At 59.9% G+C, this 16700-nt stretch overlaps 2 protein-coding genes across 5 annotated transcripts in view; one reads left to right on the top strand and one right to left on the bottom strand.

The window, feature by feature from the left end:
- Positions 1–632: 632 nt before the first annotated feature.
- On the top strand, positions 633–3733 carry LOC116822397 (suppressor of cytokine signaling 5-like). 2 transcript variants are annotated; one of them, XM_032776277.2, is made up of 2 exons: positions 633–786; positions 2119–3733. In XM_032776277.2, exon 2 carries the CDS (start codon positions 2225–2227, stop codon positions 3398–3400), a length of 1176 nt encoding a protein of 391 aa, XP_032632168.1. In that variant the 5' UTR covers positions 633–786; positions 2119–2224; the 3' UTR covers positions 3401–3733. The 2 variants fall into 2 exon arrangements, with proteins under 2 accessions (XP_032632168.1, XP_032632166.1); XM_032776275.2 differs by having other exon boundaries at positions 2114–3733.
- Positions 3734–7894: 4161 nt separating this feature from the next.
- The window catches only part of SAMD4B (sterile alpha motif domain containing 4B), a 36027-nt gene continuing 27221 nt past the window's right edge, over positions 7895–16700 (bottom strand). For 2 of the 3 annotated variants that reach the window (XM_032776264.2, XM_032776265.2), the window contains exons 5-13: positions 16106–16215; positions 15573–15659; positions 14695–15001; positions 13840–13925; positions 13397–13515; positions 12770–12965; positions 11558–11681; positions 10959–11042; positions 7895–10533 (exon numbers count right to left, since the gene is read on the bottom strand). In XM_032776264.2, the coding sequence (XP_032632155.1) occupies positions 10505–10533; positions 10959–11042; positions 11558–11681; positions 12770–12965; positions 13397–13515; positions 13840–13925; positions 14695–15001; positions 15573–15659; positions 16106–16215 (1142 nt within the window). In that variant the 3' untranslated portion in view covers positions 7895–10504. Of the gene's footprint in view, positions 10534–10958; positions 11043–11094; positions 11682–12769; positions 12966–13396; positions 13516–13839; positions 13926–14694; positions 15002–15572; positions 15660–16105; positions 16216–16700 lie in introns of all 3 variants that reach the window. The other variant, XR_012656759.1, reaches the window with a different exon arrangement.

Here is a 16700-nt window from a genome sequence, read left to right as displayed (position 1 = left end):
GGTTCTCTCCCCAGCCCTGGGGTGGGAGGGTGCAGTGGTCAGAGCAGGGGGAGTGGGGGCTAGGATGCCTGGGTTTTCTCCCTGTGGCGGGTGGTGTTTGGTGGTCAGAACTGGGGAGCAAGCAGCTGGAGGCTAGGACGCCTCCCCGGGTTGGGGGTGGAGATGGGGAACTAGGCTGGGGAGAGGCCCCAGGATGCCTGGGTTCTCTCCTTAGGGCTGGAGGGGAGTGGAATCTGCTGGTCAGGGCGTCTGTGCTCCCTCCAGGCTCAGGGAGGGAAGCGGGGTCCAGTGGTTAGGGAAGGGTGGGGGAAGGTTCTGGGGAGGCGGGACGCCTGGGTTCTCTCCTGCCTCCGGTGGTGGGGGGAGGCGGTAGGACGCCTGGGTTCTCTCCCGGCTTCTGGGGTGTGGGGACAGGACGCCTGGATTCTCTTCTGGCTCTTGGCGGGGGGGATCCTGGGTTCTCTCCCGGCTCCTGGGGGGGCGGAGCAGGACGCCTGGGTTCTCTCCTGGGTCTTGGGGAGGGGGAGCAGGACGCCTGGGTTCTCTCTCGGCTCCTGGGCGGCGGGGGGCGGAGCAGGACGCCTGGGTTCTCTCCCGGCTCTTGGGGGGGCGGAGCAGGACGCCTGGGTTCTCTCCCGGCCTGGCCTTCCCTTCCCCCGGCAGCGGCTGGGCGGCGCTGCGGGGGGAGCTGGGCGCTGGGCCCGGCCTCGCCTCCCCGGCTGGCTCCGTCTTCGGTCGCCGCTTCGCAACCCCGGCCCCGGCCCGGCCGCGTGGGGCCCCTCCGCGGTGAGTCCGGTCTTGGTGTAGGGAGCTGGGTACAGGTGGGGGGTAAATGTGTGGGGCAGGAGGGGTGTGTGGGGGTGAATGGGCAGGGCTGGGATGTGGGGGGCGTGAGGTAGATCTGTGGGGCTGAGATATGAGGAGGGAGAGCTGGGGACAGGATGGGGTGGGGTAGATCGGTGGGGCAGGGCTGGGATATGGGGTGTGGGGAGCTGGGTACAGGTGGGGGATAAATGTGTGGGGCAGGCGTGGGGTGTGGGGTGAATGCAGGGCTGGGATGGGTGGGGCTGGGATATGGGGTGCGAGAGCTGGGACAGGATGGGGTGGGGTAGATCGCTGGGGCAGGGCTGGGATATGGCGGGTGGGGAGCTGGAGGTAGATGTATGCGGTGAATGGGCAGGGAGTGGGGGTTAGGGTGTGTGTGGGGAGCTGGGTACAGGTGGGGGTAAATGTGTGGGGTGCAGGGCTGAATGGGCAGAGCTGGGATGGGTGGGGTAGATGGGTGGGGCTGGGATATGGGGTGCGAAAGCTGGGGACAGAATGGGGTGGGGGTAGATCTATTGGGCAGGGCTGGGATATGGGGTGACGGTAGATCTATTGGGCAGGGCTGGGATATGGGGTGGGGGTAGATCTGGGGGCAGGGGTCTGAAATGGAGCAACCTAGGCCCAGACCCTCCCAGCTGCTGCCGGGCGGTTGGGCTGGGCCCCAAAATGGCCATTGTCCGGCCTCTTTCCTGGCTGAAGGGACTGTGTCCCATTCCCCCCCACCCCCATGCAGGGGCGGCTCTAGACATTTTGCCGCCCCAAGCAAGGCGGCATGCCGCGGGGGGTGCTCTGCCGGTCGCCGGGAGGGCGGGGGTCCGCTAGTCCCCCGGAGCCGCCTGCTGCCCTCCCGGCGATGGGCAGAGTGCCCCCCACGGCATGCCGCCCCAAGCACACGCTTGGCGTGCTGAGGCCTGGAGCTGCCCCTGCCCCCACACTCTGAGTGTGCCCCCGCCCTGAGTGCTGAGGGACAGAGGCAGGTGGAGGGGGGGAGGGGGCTTGTGAGTGGAGACTGTCACTTCCCCGTTAGCGCTGAACGAAATACCTGTGGCAGGATGGGATCGTCCACTGGCTGGGACAGAGCCCCGGTTGTGCCAGCCCAGCGCCCCCTCAGCTGGCGGATCCCTCATCCGGTGCTGAGATGCAGCCACCTCTGGGATGACACATGAGCAGGGTGGGGGTTTATACACAGATTTCTTGCCTGGTGCTGAGATGCAGCCACTTCTGGGGTGGGGCGCAGGGGACTTGGGGTCCCAGTGGGTCTGGGCTCTAATGAACTCTCTTCCTTCAGTGCAGACCGGATGCACCCCGTCCCCACCATGAGCGAGCTGGGGTTGCCCTACCCCAGCAGAGACTGGGCCCCCTGACACCTTCCCAAGTCCTCTGCGCGCTGGGCCCTGTCATGTCCCAGGAGGGAGAGGGGCCAGACCGAGGGGCCCGGCCCAAGGAGAGGTCGGGCGAGGCTGGGGGGCGGTGCAGCGGACGCAGGAGAACAAAGCTACTGGAGCCCCGGGCAGGGCAGGACTCGGAGGGGGCCGAGCCGGGCCGGCGGGCAGGGCGCTCGCTGCGGCAGAGGATCCAGGATGCGGTGGGCCAGTGTTTCCCCATCAAGGGAAGTGGTGGGGCCCGCTCCCCCGAATTCTCCCCTTCCCAGCGCAAGATCCACCTGCGGGAGCTGATGCTGGAGACCTGCCCCTTCCCGGCTGGCTCGGAGCTGGCCCGCAAGTGGAACCTCATAAAACAGCACACGGCGCCCGTGTCGGCGCAGGAGGGACTGGCCTGCGGCAAGGCGGGGCCGGCGGAGGACGAGGACGACCGGCTGCGGGAGCGGAGGCGCATCAGCATCGAGCAGGGGGTGGAGCCGCCTCCGGACGCCATGATCCACACCTTCGAGGCCACGGCGCAGATCAACCTGCTCTACAAGGTGGGGCCCAAGCTGGCCCCCGGCATGAACGAACTGGCCGGGGACAACCGGGCCACCCTGGCCCCCCAAGAGGAAGAGGAGGAGGAGTTGGTGGCGGCAGCAGCGGCCCCAGAGCCGGAGCTCCGCGTCCACACCCAGATCGACTACATCCACTGCCTGGTGCCGGATCTGCTGCAGCTGACCCGGCTGCCCTGCTACTGGGGGGTGATGGATCGCTACCAGGCCGAGGCCCTGCTGGAGGGGAAGCCGGAAGGAACCTTCCTGCTGCGGGATTCGGCCCAGGAGGATTATCTCTTCTCGGTCAGTTTCCGGCGCTACGGCCGCTCACTCCACGCCCGGGTCGAGCAGTGGAACCACAACTTCAGCTTCGACGTGCACGACCCCGGCGTCTTCCATGCCCCCACCGTCTCGGGCCTGTTGGAGCGGTACAAAGACCCTAGCGCCTGCATGTTCTTCGAACCCCTGCTCTCCCGCCCCGTGTGCCGGCCCTTCCCCTTCGCCCTGCAGCACCTGTGCCGGGCCGTGGTGGCCGGCTGCACCTCCTACGATGGCATTGGCCGCCTGCCCATCCCCAGCGCGCTCCAGGAGTACCTCAAGGAATACCACTACAAGCAGAAGGTGCGGGTGCGGCGGCTGGACACCCGCTGGAACTGAGCCCAGAGCCCGGCCCGTGGCTTTCGTCCTCTGGGCCACGGCCCAAAGATGAGGGGCCGGCTCCAGGATCAGGGCCGATATGAGGCCGTATTGCCCGTGAACTTTGTCTTTTATAGCAGGTTCTGGGCCCCCTGTGCTCTGGGACTGTCAGAAAGAACCCTGTGTCCCAATTACTGCCCCCCCACCACCACCCGGGGCTGAGGAGGGGGAAGTTTCGTTAAAGGAGCCCCTGCCTCGCTCCTGGTGGTGGGAAGACACAGCCGGAGCCTCAATCAGCTGTTTTATTTAAAGGGGCTGGGTTGCTGGAATAAAGTCTTGTTGCTGTGACTGTAAGAGACCCCTGGGGTCATGTCTCTGGGCTGCAGCAGGGATGGGGGCACCCAGCTCTGGCCCTCAGCCTCCGCCGCTAGCTAGGAAAGGGGGCAGGCTTCCACCAGATGATTTGGGGGCTCTCGGCCACACGGGAACATTGTGGCTGCCCGACGCCCAGGGCTACAGCACCAGGCTGTCCCTGCTCCGGCTAGCGGGCAGGGAGAGGCTGCCTTCGGCAGACCTGGATCTAGCTGGGATGAAACCCCTGAACTGAGAAAAATAGGGGTAATGCTCAACTGTGACCCACTCCCCTTCACCTCCTATTCCAGCCCTGGGCTCCATGGCCCTGGTTTTTCACTGGAGCTGGGCCCCTCATCGTGGGGAGCACCCCTCCCCCCTCGGTTCCTTTGGAGGCTATGTGCTGGGATCCCAGCTCTCCCAGAGGGTGGGAGTGACAGACCCATTCCTTGGCCTGTGCCCCCTCTGTCCTCTGCCACCAATCCCCCTACCCTGGCTGCACAATACAACATCCTATGTACCATTCCCTGGGGCAGGGCTCTGCTCTGGCTGCATGAATGGGGATCTCGCATAGGAGTAGAGAGATTCTTTCCCCTCTCTGGTACTGGTGCGGCCGCTGCTGGGATCCTGGCTCCAGCTCTGGTGCCCACCAGTCAAGGAGGATGTTGATAAATCAGAGAAGAGCCATGAGAATGATCAGCAGGTTAGAAAACCTGCCTGGCTGTGAGAGACCCAAGGAGCTTAGCAAAGAGGTGAACGGGTGACCTGCCCAGGGAACAAACATTTAATCAAGGGCTCGTCAGTCTAGCGGACGAAGGGTGAACACGACCCTCTGGCTGGAAGCTGAAGCTGAACAAATTCAGACGGGAAAGGAAGTGTCAGTTTTGGACAGTGAGAGTCATTAACCTCTGGCCCCACTGAGCCAGGGTTGAGGTGGATTCTCCAGCATGGCCCATTTTTAAATGAAGCTGGGGCGTTTTTCTAACAGCTCCGCGCTGGGAACGATCTCAGGCCTGCTACAGGGGGTCACGCGCTAGCTGATCTCACTGGCCCCTGCCAGCCTTGAGATCATGACAGTTTCTACATGCAGGAGTCAGATCCTGCCTCTGATGGGTTGGTAGAAAACAGGCCAACTGCCCCCTTTGTGGATTCTGAGCAATGGCTGGGAGCAGCTGGTCCAGCCCTGTGCTGCAGCCGCACTAGCTGGGGGGTTAATTCACCAACCTCCAGGTGTGTGTCACTCAACCACCTCCTCCCGGGAACAGGGAACCAGGCCCCTTGGCAAGGGAACAACTCCAGGGCTGATCTCCAGGGCAGTGAACAACTGGGACGCACCAGACCAGGAGCTGGTCCATAGGCTGCCCGCTCTTGCAGCTGTTGGCAGCTGGGGGATTTTGACCCTAGGATGCTGAGCCTGCTCTGGGTGTGGGGAGCTCGGGTGTCTCCCCCTTCCAGAGACACCCCTTGAGTTGTTTATAAACCTCCAGTTCTCCACAAACCAAACACCATCTCAGCTCTCCAGTCGCGTGACCTGGAACCACCCAGCCCTGGGGTGTGTGAGACAGGACCCAGCTTCACCCCAGGCAGCCCGACAATCCGCTGGCCGCCTTAGGGACACTTCAAGCAGCAAACAGGGCCCTGCTTCTAGGCAGCCAGGCATGGGGGGAAGTTACAGACCCAGGCTAGGTTTGTTCTGCCTCGTGGAGGCGGGAGCGATCCAGGAATGAGGATCAGAGACCTCACTCCAAGGTGACTTGAAGCAGGGGGGTGAAAGACAGGAGCAATGCCAAGGCCGAGCTGTGGAGAGAAGGGGGAGGCGCCGGGGGCTGCAGGACCTTGGGGCCTAGGCCAAGACCAGCTAGCGACTGGTCAAGGGCCAAACCACAGCCCTGATTTTCAGAAGCGCCAAGCTCTCTGCCAGCACGACCAGTCCCCTGTCCAGGGCTCCCACCAGCCGCCACAAGAGTCTCTGCTCCAACCCGGGCAGTGGGGCCGGTTACAGCTTCGCAAAGCCAGGGAAGGGGCAGTCTGGGCTCACATGACTCAGGCCAGTTTGCCCAATCCCAGAGTCCTGCACTTAGGATGGAAGAATCCCCTGGACTGCTACAGCTGGGGACCGACTGGCGAAGCAGCAGTTCTGCAGAAAAGGACCTAGGGGTTACAGTGAACCAGAAGCTGGATATGAGTTGACAATATGCCCTTGTTGCCAAGAAAGCTAATGGCATTTTGGGCTGTATTAGTATGAGCATTGCCAGCAGCTCGAGGGAAGTGATTACTCCCCTCTATTCGACACTGGTGAGGCCACACCTGGAGTATTGCCTCCAGTTTTGGTTCCCCCACTATAGAAAGGATGTGGACAAATTGGAGAGTCCAGCAGAAGGCAACGAAAAATGATCAGGGGGCTGCGGCACATGACTTATGCAGAGAGGCTGAGGGAACCCAGATTGTTTAGTCTGCAGAAGAGAAGCATGAGGGGGATTTTATAGCTGCTTCCAAATACCTGAAAGGGGGTTCCAAAGAGGATGGAGCTCGGCTGTTCTCAGTGGTGGCAGATGACAGAACAAGGAGCAATGGTCTCAAGTTGCAGTGGGGGGAGGTCTAGGTTGGATATTAGGAAATGCTATTTCACTAGGAGGGTGGTGAAGCACTGGAATGGGTTCCCTAGGGAGGTGGTGGAATCTCCTTCCTTAGAGGTTTTTAAGGCCCAGCTTGACAAAGCCCTGGCTGGGATGATTTAGTTGGGGTTGGTCCTGCTTTGAGCAGGGGGTTGGACTAGATACCTCCTGAGATCCCTTCCAACCCTGATATTCTATGATTCCCCAGCAGGGCTTAGTGCCAGAGCAGTGACTGGAAGGCCCAGGGAGCTGGGGTCAGGTACAGCAGGGGGAAGATGAGCGGGGTGGGCCCTGTGACATGTACAACCTGGCACAAGTCCTGCCCTGTGCAGCAGTACGAGCATCAGCTGGGCACAACCAAGGAGAACCCAGAATCAGTGCCCATGGTTGAACACGATGCCAGCCAGGGCTGATCAGCACATGCTGAAAGGGGATGGACCACCCCAGCAAGCAGGTGTGACGCAGCAGAAAGGGGCCCCGCTGGAGGTAGAGCTGGGGGGGAGTGGCATAGGGGGAAGAGCAGAGGGGTTCTGCCCAAGGACCCCTCATTACAGCCCCATCAGTCCCTGCTCACACACCTGGCCTGTTTGGCAAAATAACCAGCTGAAAGCCCCAATAATTTGGTGCTGACAGGCTGTGGGGGAGGCTCAGGGAGCTCTTCATTCCCCTGGCTCAGACTACAGTTCCCACAATGCACCAAAGTCCCTGCCAGCACTGCACAGTGGGGGATGTAGTTCAGTCAACAGATCCTGGCACCAGAGGAAGGGGGATCTGCCGCAGCGGGACAATGACACGTGGGGCCGATGGCAGGCAAGCCCCTCAAAAACACAGATCTTTCTGACCCCACAAAGCTGAACTTTGCCTGCAAACTTTTAGAAGGGAGGGTGGGGAGGAAATCACTGCCAAACTCCCCCATTTTCTGCCCCAAGACGGTTTGGATGAAGTAGCCGAGAGCTGGGGGCAACTGCACAGAAGCCTGGCACCAGCTATTGCAGAGAGAAAGAAGCTCAGGATCACGGAGAAGAGAAAAACCCAGAGTTATGCCTCATACGCGAGCAGAGATGCTGCTGCGTCAAGCAGCTGGCCCTGGCTCTCCTCTTGGGAAGCCAAGCTGGCCCCAGCGGTACCCATAGGTCCCAGAGAAGCACAGCCTCTGGCATGAAGGGGCAGGCAGTGGTGGAAAGCCAGGCACACCAGACACAATTCACCTAAACAGCTGTGCCACATCTGGGTCCCTCCTACTGCTCCCCAAGCGCCTGCCCTGCATAGGGAAGGAACAAAATAGTCAGTGCCCTGCCCTCCCCACTAGTGAAGGCCTCAAAATCTTGGGTTTAAAAATACCTGATGGTGCCCAGATCTCCGCCTGGCCAAGCCTGCGGGAGCTGGGGGCGTAACAGCTTCCAGCCCAGAGTGCTCCAGGTGTCTAAGTAGCAAACCACAGCTCACCAGCGCTCTAACCACTAGGCCAGCTGCCCCATCCTGGCTCTTACCTTTGTAAATACACCCCCCCACACCCTCACCCTGAACAAATCAAGAATAAAAAGCACGGTTACAAAATAAGTACAACTTTATCAGAGAGGGTTTTGGGGTGTTTCCATGGGAAGGTCTCGTATTTGGTTCGGGGGCAGGTTCTTTCACACGGACAGACAGCGGGAGGTGGGACACAGCGAGACAAAGCCAGCGAACACGGGCTGCTGGGTTTGGTTTTTGGTTGGTTTTTTTTTTTTTTTGTAAAATTTTTTGTTTTGTTTTTTAATAACGTATTCATGGTTACCAGCCATAGTCATAACAAAAGTTATTCATAATAAAATGTATCTAAAATAACATTTCTATCTGAAACAGGAACCTTGTCTCTCTACTGTAGAAATAGGTCAGGGGGGGGTTGCCCCGTTTGGGGGTGGGGCTGTTTTTTGTACACACTACTATGCGGTATATACTTTGGAAAGGCCTTTAACATTTAAACAGGTCTGGGGGGTGGGCTGGGAATTTCTTTTGTACCAACGGGAGGGGCTCAGCCTGTGGGGGTCATCTGCTTTGGGGCATGCGTCTCCCCCCATGCTGCAGAGAGATCCAGCGAGACAGGGGACTTTTTGTCCCAGGGCGTCTTTCTGGAAAAAGACAAAATTGTACCTAGGTCTCGGCCGGACCCTGTTCCCCTCTCCGCCCCCCCAAATAAATCCATAGGGCTCTTGCAAAGCCCAGTCCTCCCCTGCCCCCCTCAAATCCCTAGTGTGACCCTCACCCCAGATTCCCGTCTGCTGCCCCTCAACGCCTGAGGATACCACAAGCCTCGGGGCGACCCCGGTTCTCCGCACGGCGCAGTCCTTTGCACCAGTTCCACTCTCCTGTTGAAATGGCGTCATCTGCGCCTCCCGTTGCCCAGCTATCAGTGACAGTGCAAGGTGGTGGAGAGATGGGGCCCCTTTCCTGCAGCTGGTCCCGCGCCCTTCGGTGCCCCGTGGGAGCAGAGCTCGGGGAAGGGAAAATTTGGAAGCTTTTAAATCTATTTGTTTTTTAAAAAAGAGTTGCAAATCAGAAGGAAAAAAAATAGGTTAATCCAATCAAAATGGGTATTGGGATGATAAAAGCCACACCCCTTGCCCACAGGCTCCTCCCACCCCCAGCCCATGTAGTGTTTTTTGTTTTACACACATGCACACGCACACACAAAGCTTGGGGCTTAGGGGAGGGCTCCCTCCTGCCTGAGCATCTCCCCCCACAGCCCCCAGCAGGGCTCAATTCTCATTTCCCCTCACACCCCCATCAAGGCATTTAAGGAACAGCTCTGTCCCTGCTGCCCCCCAAACCCAGGGGGGCGTGTGTCTTCCAGACCACCCCAAAGGGGCTTGCAAACAACCCCCCATGTCAAGCCCTTTCTCAGTTCATTAGCATTGTGAGAGCCTCACACTGCTCTGCCGCACAGCTGGGTGCTTTGCGGCCCCTAACCAGAAAGGGGCGCTCTAACCCAACTGCCTGAGCTTGGTCTGATGGCGCTGCCAACACAGACGAGCTCCAGGCAGGGAGAGGTGCCCCACAGACAAAGCCCAACAGGGGGGAGCCGCCAATTCATCCGGGCAGGTCTGCCCTGTACGGGTGGATCCTTCCCAGCCTCTGCCGGAAGCACACATGACGGGGGAGGGGGGGAACCCGTCAACCAAGCTGACTCTCGAGGGCCCCAGATGCAGCCACACCAACACCTACCAACCTTCTAATGCTCCAATCACAGAAGCTTTATAATCCCCTCTGGGGGGGGATGTACCCCAGGAGAAGACGCCCAAAGGGTTAAATACCTTCCAATGCGCCAACCCCTCTCTCCCCGCCCCCCGCATATCCCCATCACCCCCACCCCTACTCTTCAGCCCTGGCTCAATACCTCTTCTCTGGGGCGTGGCTTCTTTCCCTGAATCCACCACTTGCTCTATGGGGGAGGACACGGACCCCCTCAAAGGCCACGCCCCCAGCCACCCTCTTATGGGGGAAGGCGTGGCCCTCCTTCAAAGGCCATGCCCCCAGGTCATCACACGGGTGGGGTGGGGAGTTACAGGCACTTAATAACAGTTCCGGAAGAGTTCTCGGCCCCCATCTGTGGAGGCGTTTTCCCCATCGCAGGGATCAGGCACGAAAAGCAGGTGTGGGGGGGCTAACCCGGAAGAAACCAGCTCACCAGGTTAGCCCCCTGGTGCCTTTCGTGGCCAAGAGCGGCCATCCTGCCCCGGGGTGGGGTGGGGAGGAAAGTGGATCAGAGACGCGCTCTCTCTCCCCTTCTCCACTCCTCACTCTCAGCTTTCTTTTTCCCCATGCTGAGAAAGGATGGGCAGGGCGGGGGGGGTGAGAAGAGAGGCGGGTGGGAGGACACACACATGCGTGACCCAAGATCCTGCTGCTTCTGGCTTCGTTACCCTGGGAGTTACAGGATGCAGCTCAGTATTAAACCATAGTTAAAGTAATAATAAAGTAGAAAAATATTAGAACGTATAAGATGGTAAGATTGTAGTGAGAGCTTCTTCCGACCCCCCCACCCAGACGGAGCTGATGGCAAATGCTGGGGGAGGGCGGGGAGGAGATGGGGTGGAAGATTCAACCACCCCTTTAAGCACCCCCTCAAAAAATAAAGAGAACCCCTTAAAGCTTCTCAGGAACCACGGATCCCCGAGGCTGGTCAGATGCTGGAGGTCTTGTCGGTGCCATCTGTTAGGAGAGAAAACAGGCCCGGAGAGTGTTGAGTGTTGAGGCGGAAGGGGATGAGGCCAAAGGGGTTCATAAGGGGCCGGTGATTCCGTGTGCCTGGCGGCGGCTCCACTCACAAGCAAGAAGCCAAGAATTCACCGGGCCCCCCCAAACGCCAAGAGTAGTGGGAGGTCTCGGCCCAGGGTTTTACTGCCGACTGCACCCAGCTGCATGCTGGGTTCCGCCACAGGAGCCCCGTTGCTGACAAGGTCACCACTAGATACGTGCGCCCCATGCGTCTGGCTGAAATCTAGGGCTGTGAGAGCGTCACCCACCCTGGGGTGGGGTCAAGAAGAGGGTTTGGGCTCCATTTCGGTCTCCCTGGGACCTGCCGGCTTGTTTCCCCTTGAACACCCTCCCCTTCCGGGGCTGACCCCGCATCTCACCGCCCAGCGCGTGCTCCGTCATGCTCAGGCACAGCGACTCCAGCGTGGGGTTGATCTCCAGGTCTGTTCCAGGGATCTGGCAATCTATGGGCGGGGTGGGGGTGGAGGAAGGGGATTAGCCACGTGGCCCCCACACTCCCTGGTGGGCGATGGAAACTGGATTCACGCAGCACTCATGTGACCGCCCTGGCCCACCCGGCCAGGTGGCAGCTTTGAGCCTCATCCCCTTATTAACCCGTGTGCTGCTACCTTTTCCACTGAAAAATGGTCTGTGATGGAGAATCCAATGACTGGGCCAGGAATAGAACCCAGCAGTCCTGGCTCCCATCCCCCACTGCTCTAACCCCCTCCCCTCCCAGTACCAGAGATAGAATCCAGGAGTCCTGACTTGCAGCAGATGGACACTGCTTGCCAACACGTGCAGCGTGCTCTGGGGAGGAGCACGACAGGCTTACATCCCGCACTCCAAACAGCTGGAGAACGAGTTGGCGGCAGACGGCCTCCCACCGGCCTGAGCTGGGCAGAATAGTCTCTCCAAGAACAACTCCTGTCCTGAGTCTGCCGAGGGCTGGTACCAGGAGAGCGACCTGGCTACTCACCCTGGGGGAACATGATGATGGCCTGCGGGGACGTGTGGACGGGTAGCGAATGGGTGCGCTGGACCGAGCTGCGACTCTGGCCGGGCATGCTGTTGCTGCCCCCGGGATTGGCGAACCACAGGTTCTGCGGAGAGAGGGGAAAGAGAGGGATAGAGGAGGAGCCTAGCCCAGAGCAGCTCGATCCCCCAGGCTCACCAGCGCCAGCCTGGCACACGGGGCACCCAGAGACAACATTCAATAGCAGCCAAGGATCGGGGTGGCACCAAGTCACAGCCCCCTGGAAGGAACAGCAGGCTAATGCCATGCTGGGAGAGGGGGCCGGGTTCCCGTGCCCGAGCAAGTCCCGTGCCCTTCTGCACAAGGGGGAAGGTCCTGGCGCCCCCCAGGGGCGGGGAGTGACGCTGCAAGGGGAGAGCCCAGCTCGATTCTGCAATCCTAGGGCCAGCAGAGAGAACCCAGCTTTCTGACCTCACACAGCAACTCTTAACTCTCCCTCCTGCAAACAGGGAACCCCACCAGGCCATTTGGAGAGCAGAAATTCATTTAAAAAAGAGGCGGGGGGATCAATTTATCCTTCTCCAGCCACTAGATCCCATTCCTTTCCTACAGCCAGGAATGGGGCTCAGGAGTCCTCCCTTCCCCAGGCCTGTCCTGCTCTAACCACTAGCACTGGGGATAGAACCCAGGAGTCCTAGCTCCCAGTTCCATTTAAGATACCTATCTGGTCACCATAATTCGCAAGCGCCTCATAATCTTTGATGTATTTGTCCTCACATGCCCCCTGGCAGGCAAGGCAGATCTATTAACCCCATAGTAACATGGAGAAACTGAGGCATGGAGAGACTATGATGGAGAATCCACTGGTGGTCTGGGAATAGAACCAAGTAGTCCTGGCTCCCAGCCTCCCTGTTCTAACCACTAGACCCCACTCCCCTTCCAGAGCTGGGATAGAACCCAGGAGTCCTGGCTCTCAGCCCTCCCCAGTGGACCCCTGTCCCCTCCTAGCCCTGTGTTAATGGACCTAGACATTTCTCTCTATAACCTGCTGATCTAGACAAATGAGTCCTTCTAGATTGGCACACACTGCTCCTGTTCATTGTAAAAATCCCTTTGGCTCGGCTGGCGCTTCAGCCAGAGCCACGGGGGAGTCTGGTTAGAGAAATCGGCCCACACCCGTGGCTCGGGCGACACCACCCGCCCCGCCGAACTCACCTGTCGTCCCTGGCTCCCGATGGGGCTGGTAAGTGCATGCCGGGGCAAGACCCCTCCAATCCCCGCTGGGCTCAGCAGCCCCAGGCGGCTCGGGGGCATGGCTCGAGGGGGCATCTGGAACGGCCGCTGCCCTCTGCGCGCAACGCCCACCCCCACAGATCCAGCTATGGGGAGAGAGTTGGAACCAAAAGCCCACCTGGGGGAGAGGAAAAGGGAAAACAAATAAAGGGCTGTTCTGAAGTCACCAGAGATTGTAGCTACTTGCTGCATCCCTTGGGATGACCCCCCCCCCCCCTCACATGGGACAGGTCTTTGGAGTGCCCCCTCCCACAGCAGCCCATACATCTTAGCATTTTGGGGCATTAGACACACCTGAGCCAAGTGATACGTGCTGTGCTGCCGGGTGGGGGCCCCACTAGGGAAGCTTGGAGGACTGAGGCAGCCTAAGTCACGCATCAAGGCAGAGCTGGGGCCAGACTCCAGGTCCTGGAGAGCCTGATTCACTGGGCCATACTGTCTAGCCAGATCACCTAGGGGGTGTTATTCAGCACTGCCCCCCCCCACCCTCCCGTACTCCCAGGGTTCATGCCATTCCACAGCTGAGCCCTGCAAACTGGCCACACCTACCCTTTCTGCTGGCGGTACCCTTGCATGTCCAGCACGGCTTTCCGGGGGAACGCTCGCAGCAGCTTCAGCACCTGCTGCTTCCAGGACAACAGCCTCTTCTTCTGCGTCTCCGTGAATGCCTGAGGTGCACAGGGACAGCGCCGTCAGGACGCTGGGCTGGCACCGGGACATAGGGAGGGGGGGGGAGTAGCCGCGGGGAGGAGGGGGTACTTTGCTACGGAGAGCGGAGGGATTCGAGCACACATCCAGCCCAAAGCAGATGTGGATGTGGAGACGGTGGGTGTGTGTGGGGTGGGGGGTGGTCCTTAAATGACCTGCTTGGATCAGTTCAACAGCCCTGGGGCCTGGGCTGCTGGGCACGGTGGAGCAGAACCCAGGAGTCCTGAGGGGAGCCAGCAGCCCCCGCCCCCAGGATCACAGGGAGGTTTCCATGCAGATGATACCTCGTGAGTCAGGCACTTCTCTATGAGCTGGAGGTAACTGGTGATGTTCTCCTCGTCGGGCCGGGAGACGAGCAGCTGCGTGCACACTGCAAGGGGAGCAGAGGGGTTACTCCCCAGGCCCTTCTGAAGCATCTCCCCTCTGCCCCCTGCCCAATGCTCAGCATCATGCCCCTAGGAGGTGGGTCAGCAGAGGGGGATCCTGCAGCTCAAAGAAGAGACTCGCCCAAGGACAAGCGGTGAACAAGGAGCAGGGCTGGAAAGAACCCAGGAGTCCTGCCTAGTCCCACCACTGCTCTAATCATTCAATCCCCACTTCCCTCCCCCAGCCAGGAATAGAACCTAGGAGTCCCAACCTCCAGCCCCTCCCCTGCTTTCACCACTAGACCCCACTCCCCACCCAACTGGAATAGAACCTGGGTCCACGCCCCCCTGCTCTAACCCCTAGACCCCACCTCCCTCCCCCAGCCAGGAATAGAAGCCAGGATTCCCGACTAACCAGAGTCAGGAAGAGAACCCAGGTGTCCTGTGCCTAACACACGCAGCCAACCTTCCTCTACCTGCTAGAGAACCCAGACATCCTGAACCCTGCTCCCGCCCCCTCCCCCGACAGATGAGATAAGTCATCCAGCTTCCTTGTCCCGCCAAGTGGGAGTCAATGGGACCCATCCACCTGAAACAGGGCTGGAGACATTAGTCAGCCCCAGTCATGCTCCCGAATCTGTACCGCCCATATCTGCAAGAGAAGCAGTAGTGCTCCCTCTAGCACCCCAGGACCCCCACAATGGGCTCCCTGAATGCCCCTGGGGAAAAGGCAGTGCCCTCTGGACCAGACGCCGCGCACAGAGGCACCCTTACCTTTCCCCATCACCCGGGTGAACTGCCCCGGGATGTCCCCTTCCGCGATGGGTGCCGTGGCCGACTCCCCGTCGCAGGGGGAGGCCGTCTGGGATGGGAAGCCGTCCACTGCAGGCTCCTTGTCTTCTGCCCCGTTGGTGGCTTTGTCCAGGCCCGGCCTGGGGGCTCCGTGGCGCTCCGGCATCGCCTGCTGCCCCTCCTTGGGCGTGGCCATGGCCTGGAGGGAGCTGTATGCTTTGATGGGCGTGATGATTATCTGCTGGAGCTCCTGGAGCGCATTCCACAGGTTCCCTCCTTCTAGGATGTCCTGTAGAGGGGCCAGGGAAAGGGGGTGGAAGAAAGGGCAAAGGGGGTGGGGAAGATGCCATGAAAAATTAAGAGCAGCCCCACGTCTCAAAAAGGACCAAGGTGCTCAGTGGTCCAAGCCTCAGGCTCAGAAGTACCCGGGATCACAGGTTCGAGTCCCAGCAGCCCTGTGGTAGGTAATTTAGGACTCGGAGCCACACAATCCTGTTCGCTGTGCAGGGCACCTGCCCCAAGATCTTGGGTTTTAACGTCAGCAGCCTTGAAGCAAACTCCCCCAGCTGGTGTGCCGCGGGCCACGCCTGGCTGTGGTTCAGAGGTGCAATCTGCCATGACATGAATTCCAGTAGCACCTAGAGGCCCTGATCCCCCCTTTGCACCAGGTGTAGTGCAGGCCCCGACCAAAAGGCACAGATCCCAATGAGCTCACAGCCTAAGCAAGGACTGAGACCCCTGATTGACAGTGGGAGATTCGAGGAGCCTAAGGAAGAGTCAGGAATCAACCCCGGGTCTGGCTGCCTTGATCCCGAGGCCTCCAGCTCAGACCTTGCAGGGGAAGCCGGTGGGTCTTTTACCTTCTCCAGAGACTTGAGAACGCTCTGCCTCTCCCGAAGCTTCTGGATGCTCAGGGCAATTTTGTGCCTGGCCCCTTTGGTCACATTCTGTGCAGTAAGGAAGAGACGTGGGAGCTAAGGCAACAACCATGGATGCAGCCACCCCCACCCCGTACAGACTCAGAGACACGCCCTAGGGACAGGTCCCAGCTGCAGGTGCCCCCTGGGTGCCACAGAGTCCAAAAGGAGCTCAGGGCTCTTCCATGGTATTTGCCCCATGGGTAGGTGGGAATTTCAGGCTCTAGGCTGGAGGTATCCAGAGAAGCCTCTGAAATTTAGCGATCAGCTCAAATCAGGAGCTATGGGGACGGTGATGAGTGCCCATGCATTTATGCAGTCCTAAGAGCCCCTTCCCAGCTGGCGGGTGCTGGAGCAGCCCCCTAAATCTGTGGAAGACATGTCCTATGACACCACAGTGCCCCCCGCCAGGTGGCTGCTGCCCCCAGGAAGCGCACAGTCGAGTGGAGGCTGGGACCCTGCTGTCCCCTCCTCACCTGAGACTCCAGATGCTGCTCCGTGAGGGTCATCATCTCTTCGTACGTCATCTGGGAGAAGAGGGCTGCGTACTTGTGCAGACGAAGGCTCTTCAGCCACGAGGGAACGTCTGCGGAGACGGGAGAGACCGGCTTTTTAGTGTGACCTAGGCAGCCACTGACTGGTCAGGCCTGGGGAAGCTTCCACGGCTGCAGGATGGAGACAGCTCCCGAGACCGCCGGCGTTACGCACCAGCCACTCTGGGGCTCCCCAGAGCCAGAGGAACATTCCCCTTTCAAGGCAGGGCCTTCTCAGGTGACAAGGGGCGTGTGTAAGAGAGGGTATTGGAAGGGCATTCGACCATCTTCTGGGGTGGGGACTAGATTACAGACCAAGGCTGGCTGATACCCACAACAGTTTCCCATCATTAGAGCCCTGAAAATCCGTAGATTCCCGCTTCATATCTGTGGACCATTTTTGCAGATAATGGATTGGATGCAGATACAACCGTGCAGAGCACTACTCACTGGTGGCACCTGGCCTGCGGTGTCCAGCTCGAGCAGCCCAGGGGGTGCTGTGTGGGGCCAGCGGCAGGTCGGTGTCAGGGCTGTCTGG

The sequence above is a fragment of the Chelonoidis abingdonii genome, chromosome 11 (genome assembly GCF_003597395.2).
Source record: "Chelonoidis abingdonii isolate Lonesome George chromosome 11, CheloAbing_2.0, whole genome shotgun sequence".
NCBI classification, from domain to species: domain Eukaryota; kingdom Metazoa; phylum Chordata; order Testudines; family Testudinidae; genus Chelonoidis; species Chelonoidis abingdonii.
The sequence above is the reverse complement of the archived record's forward strand: the minus strand, read 5'-3'. Positions and strand labels throughout refer to the sequence as shown.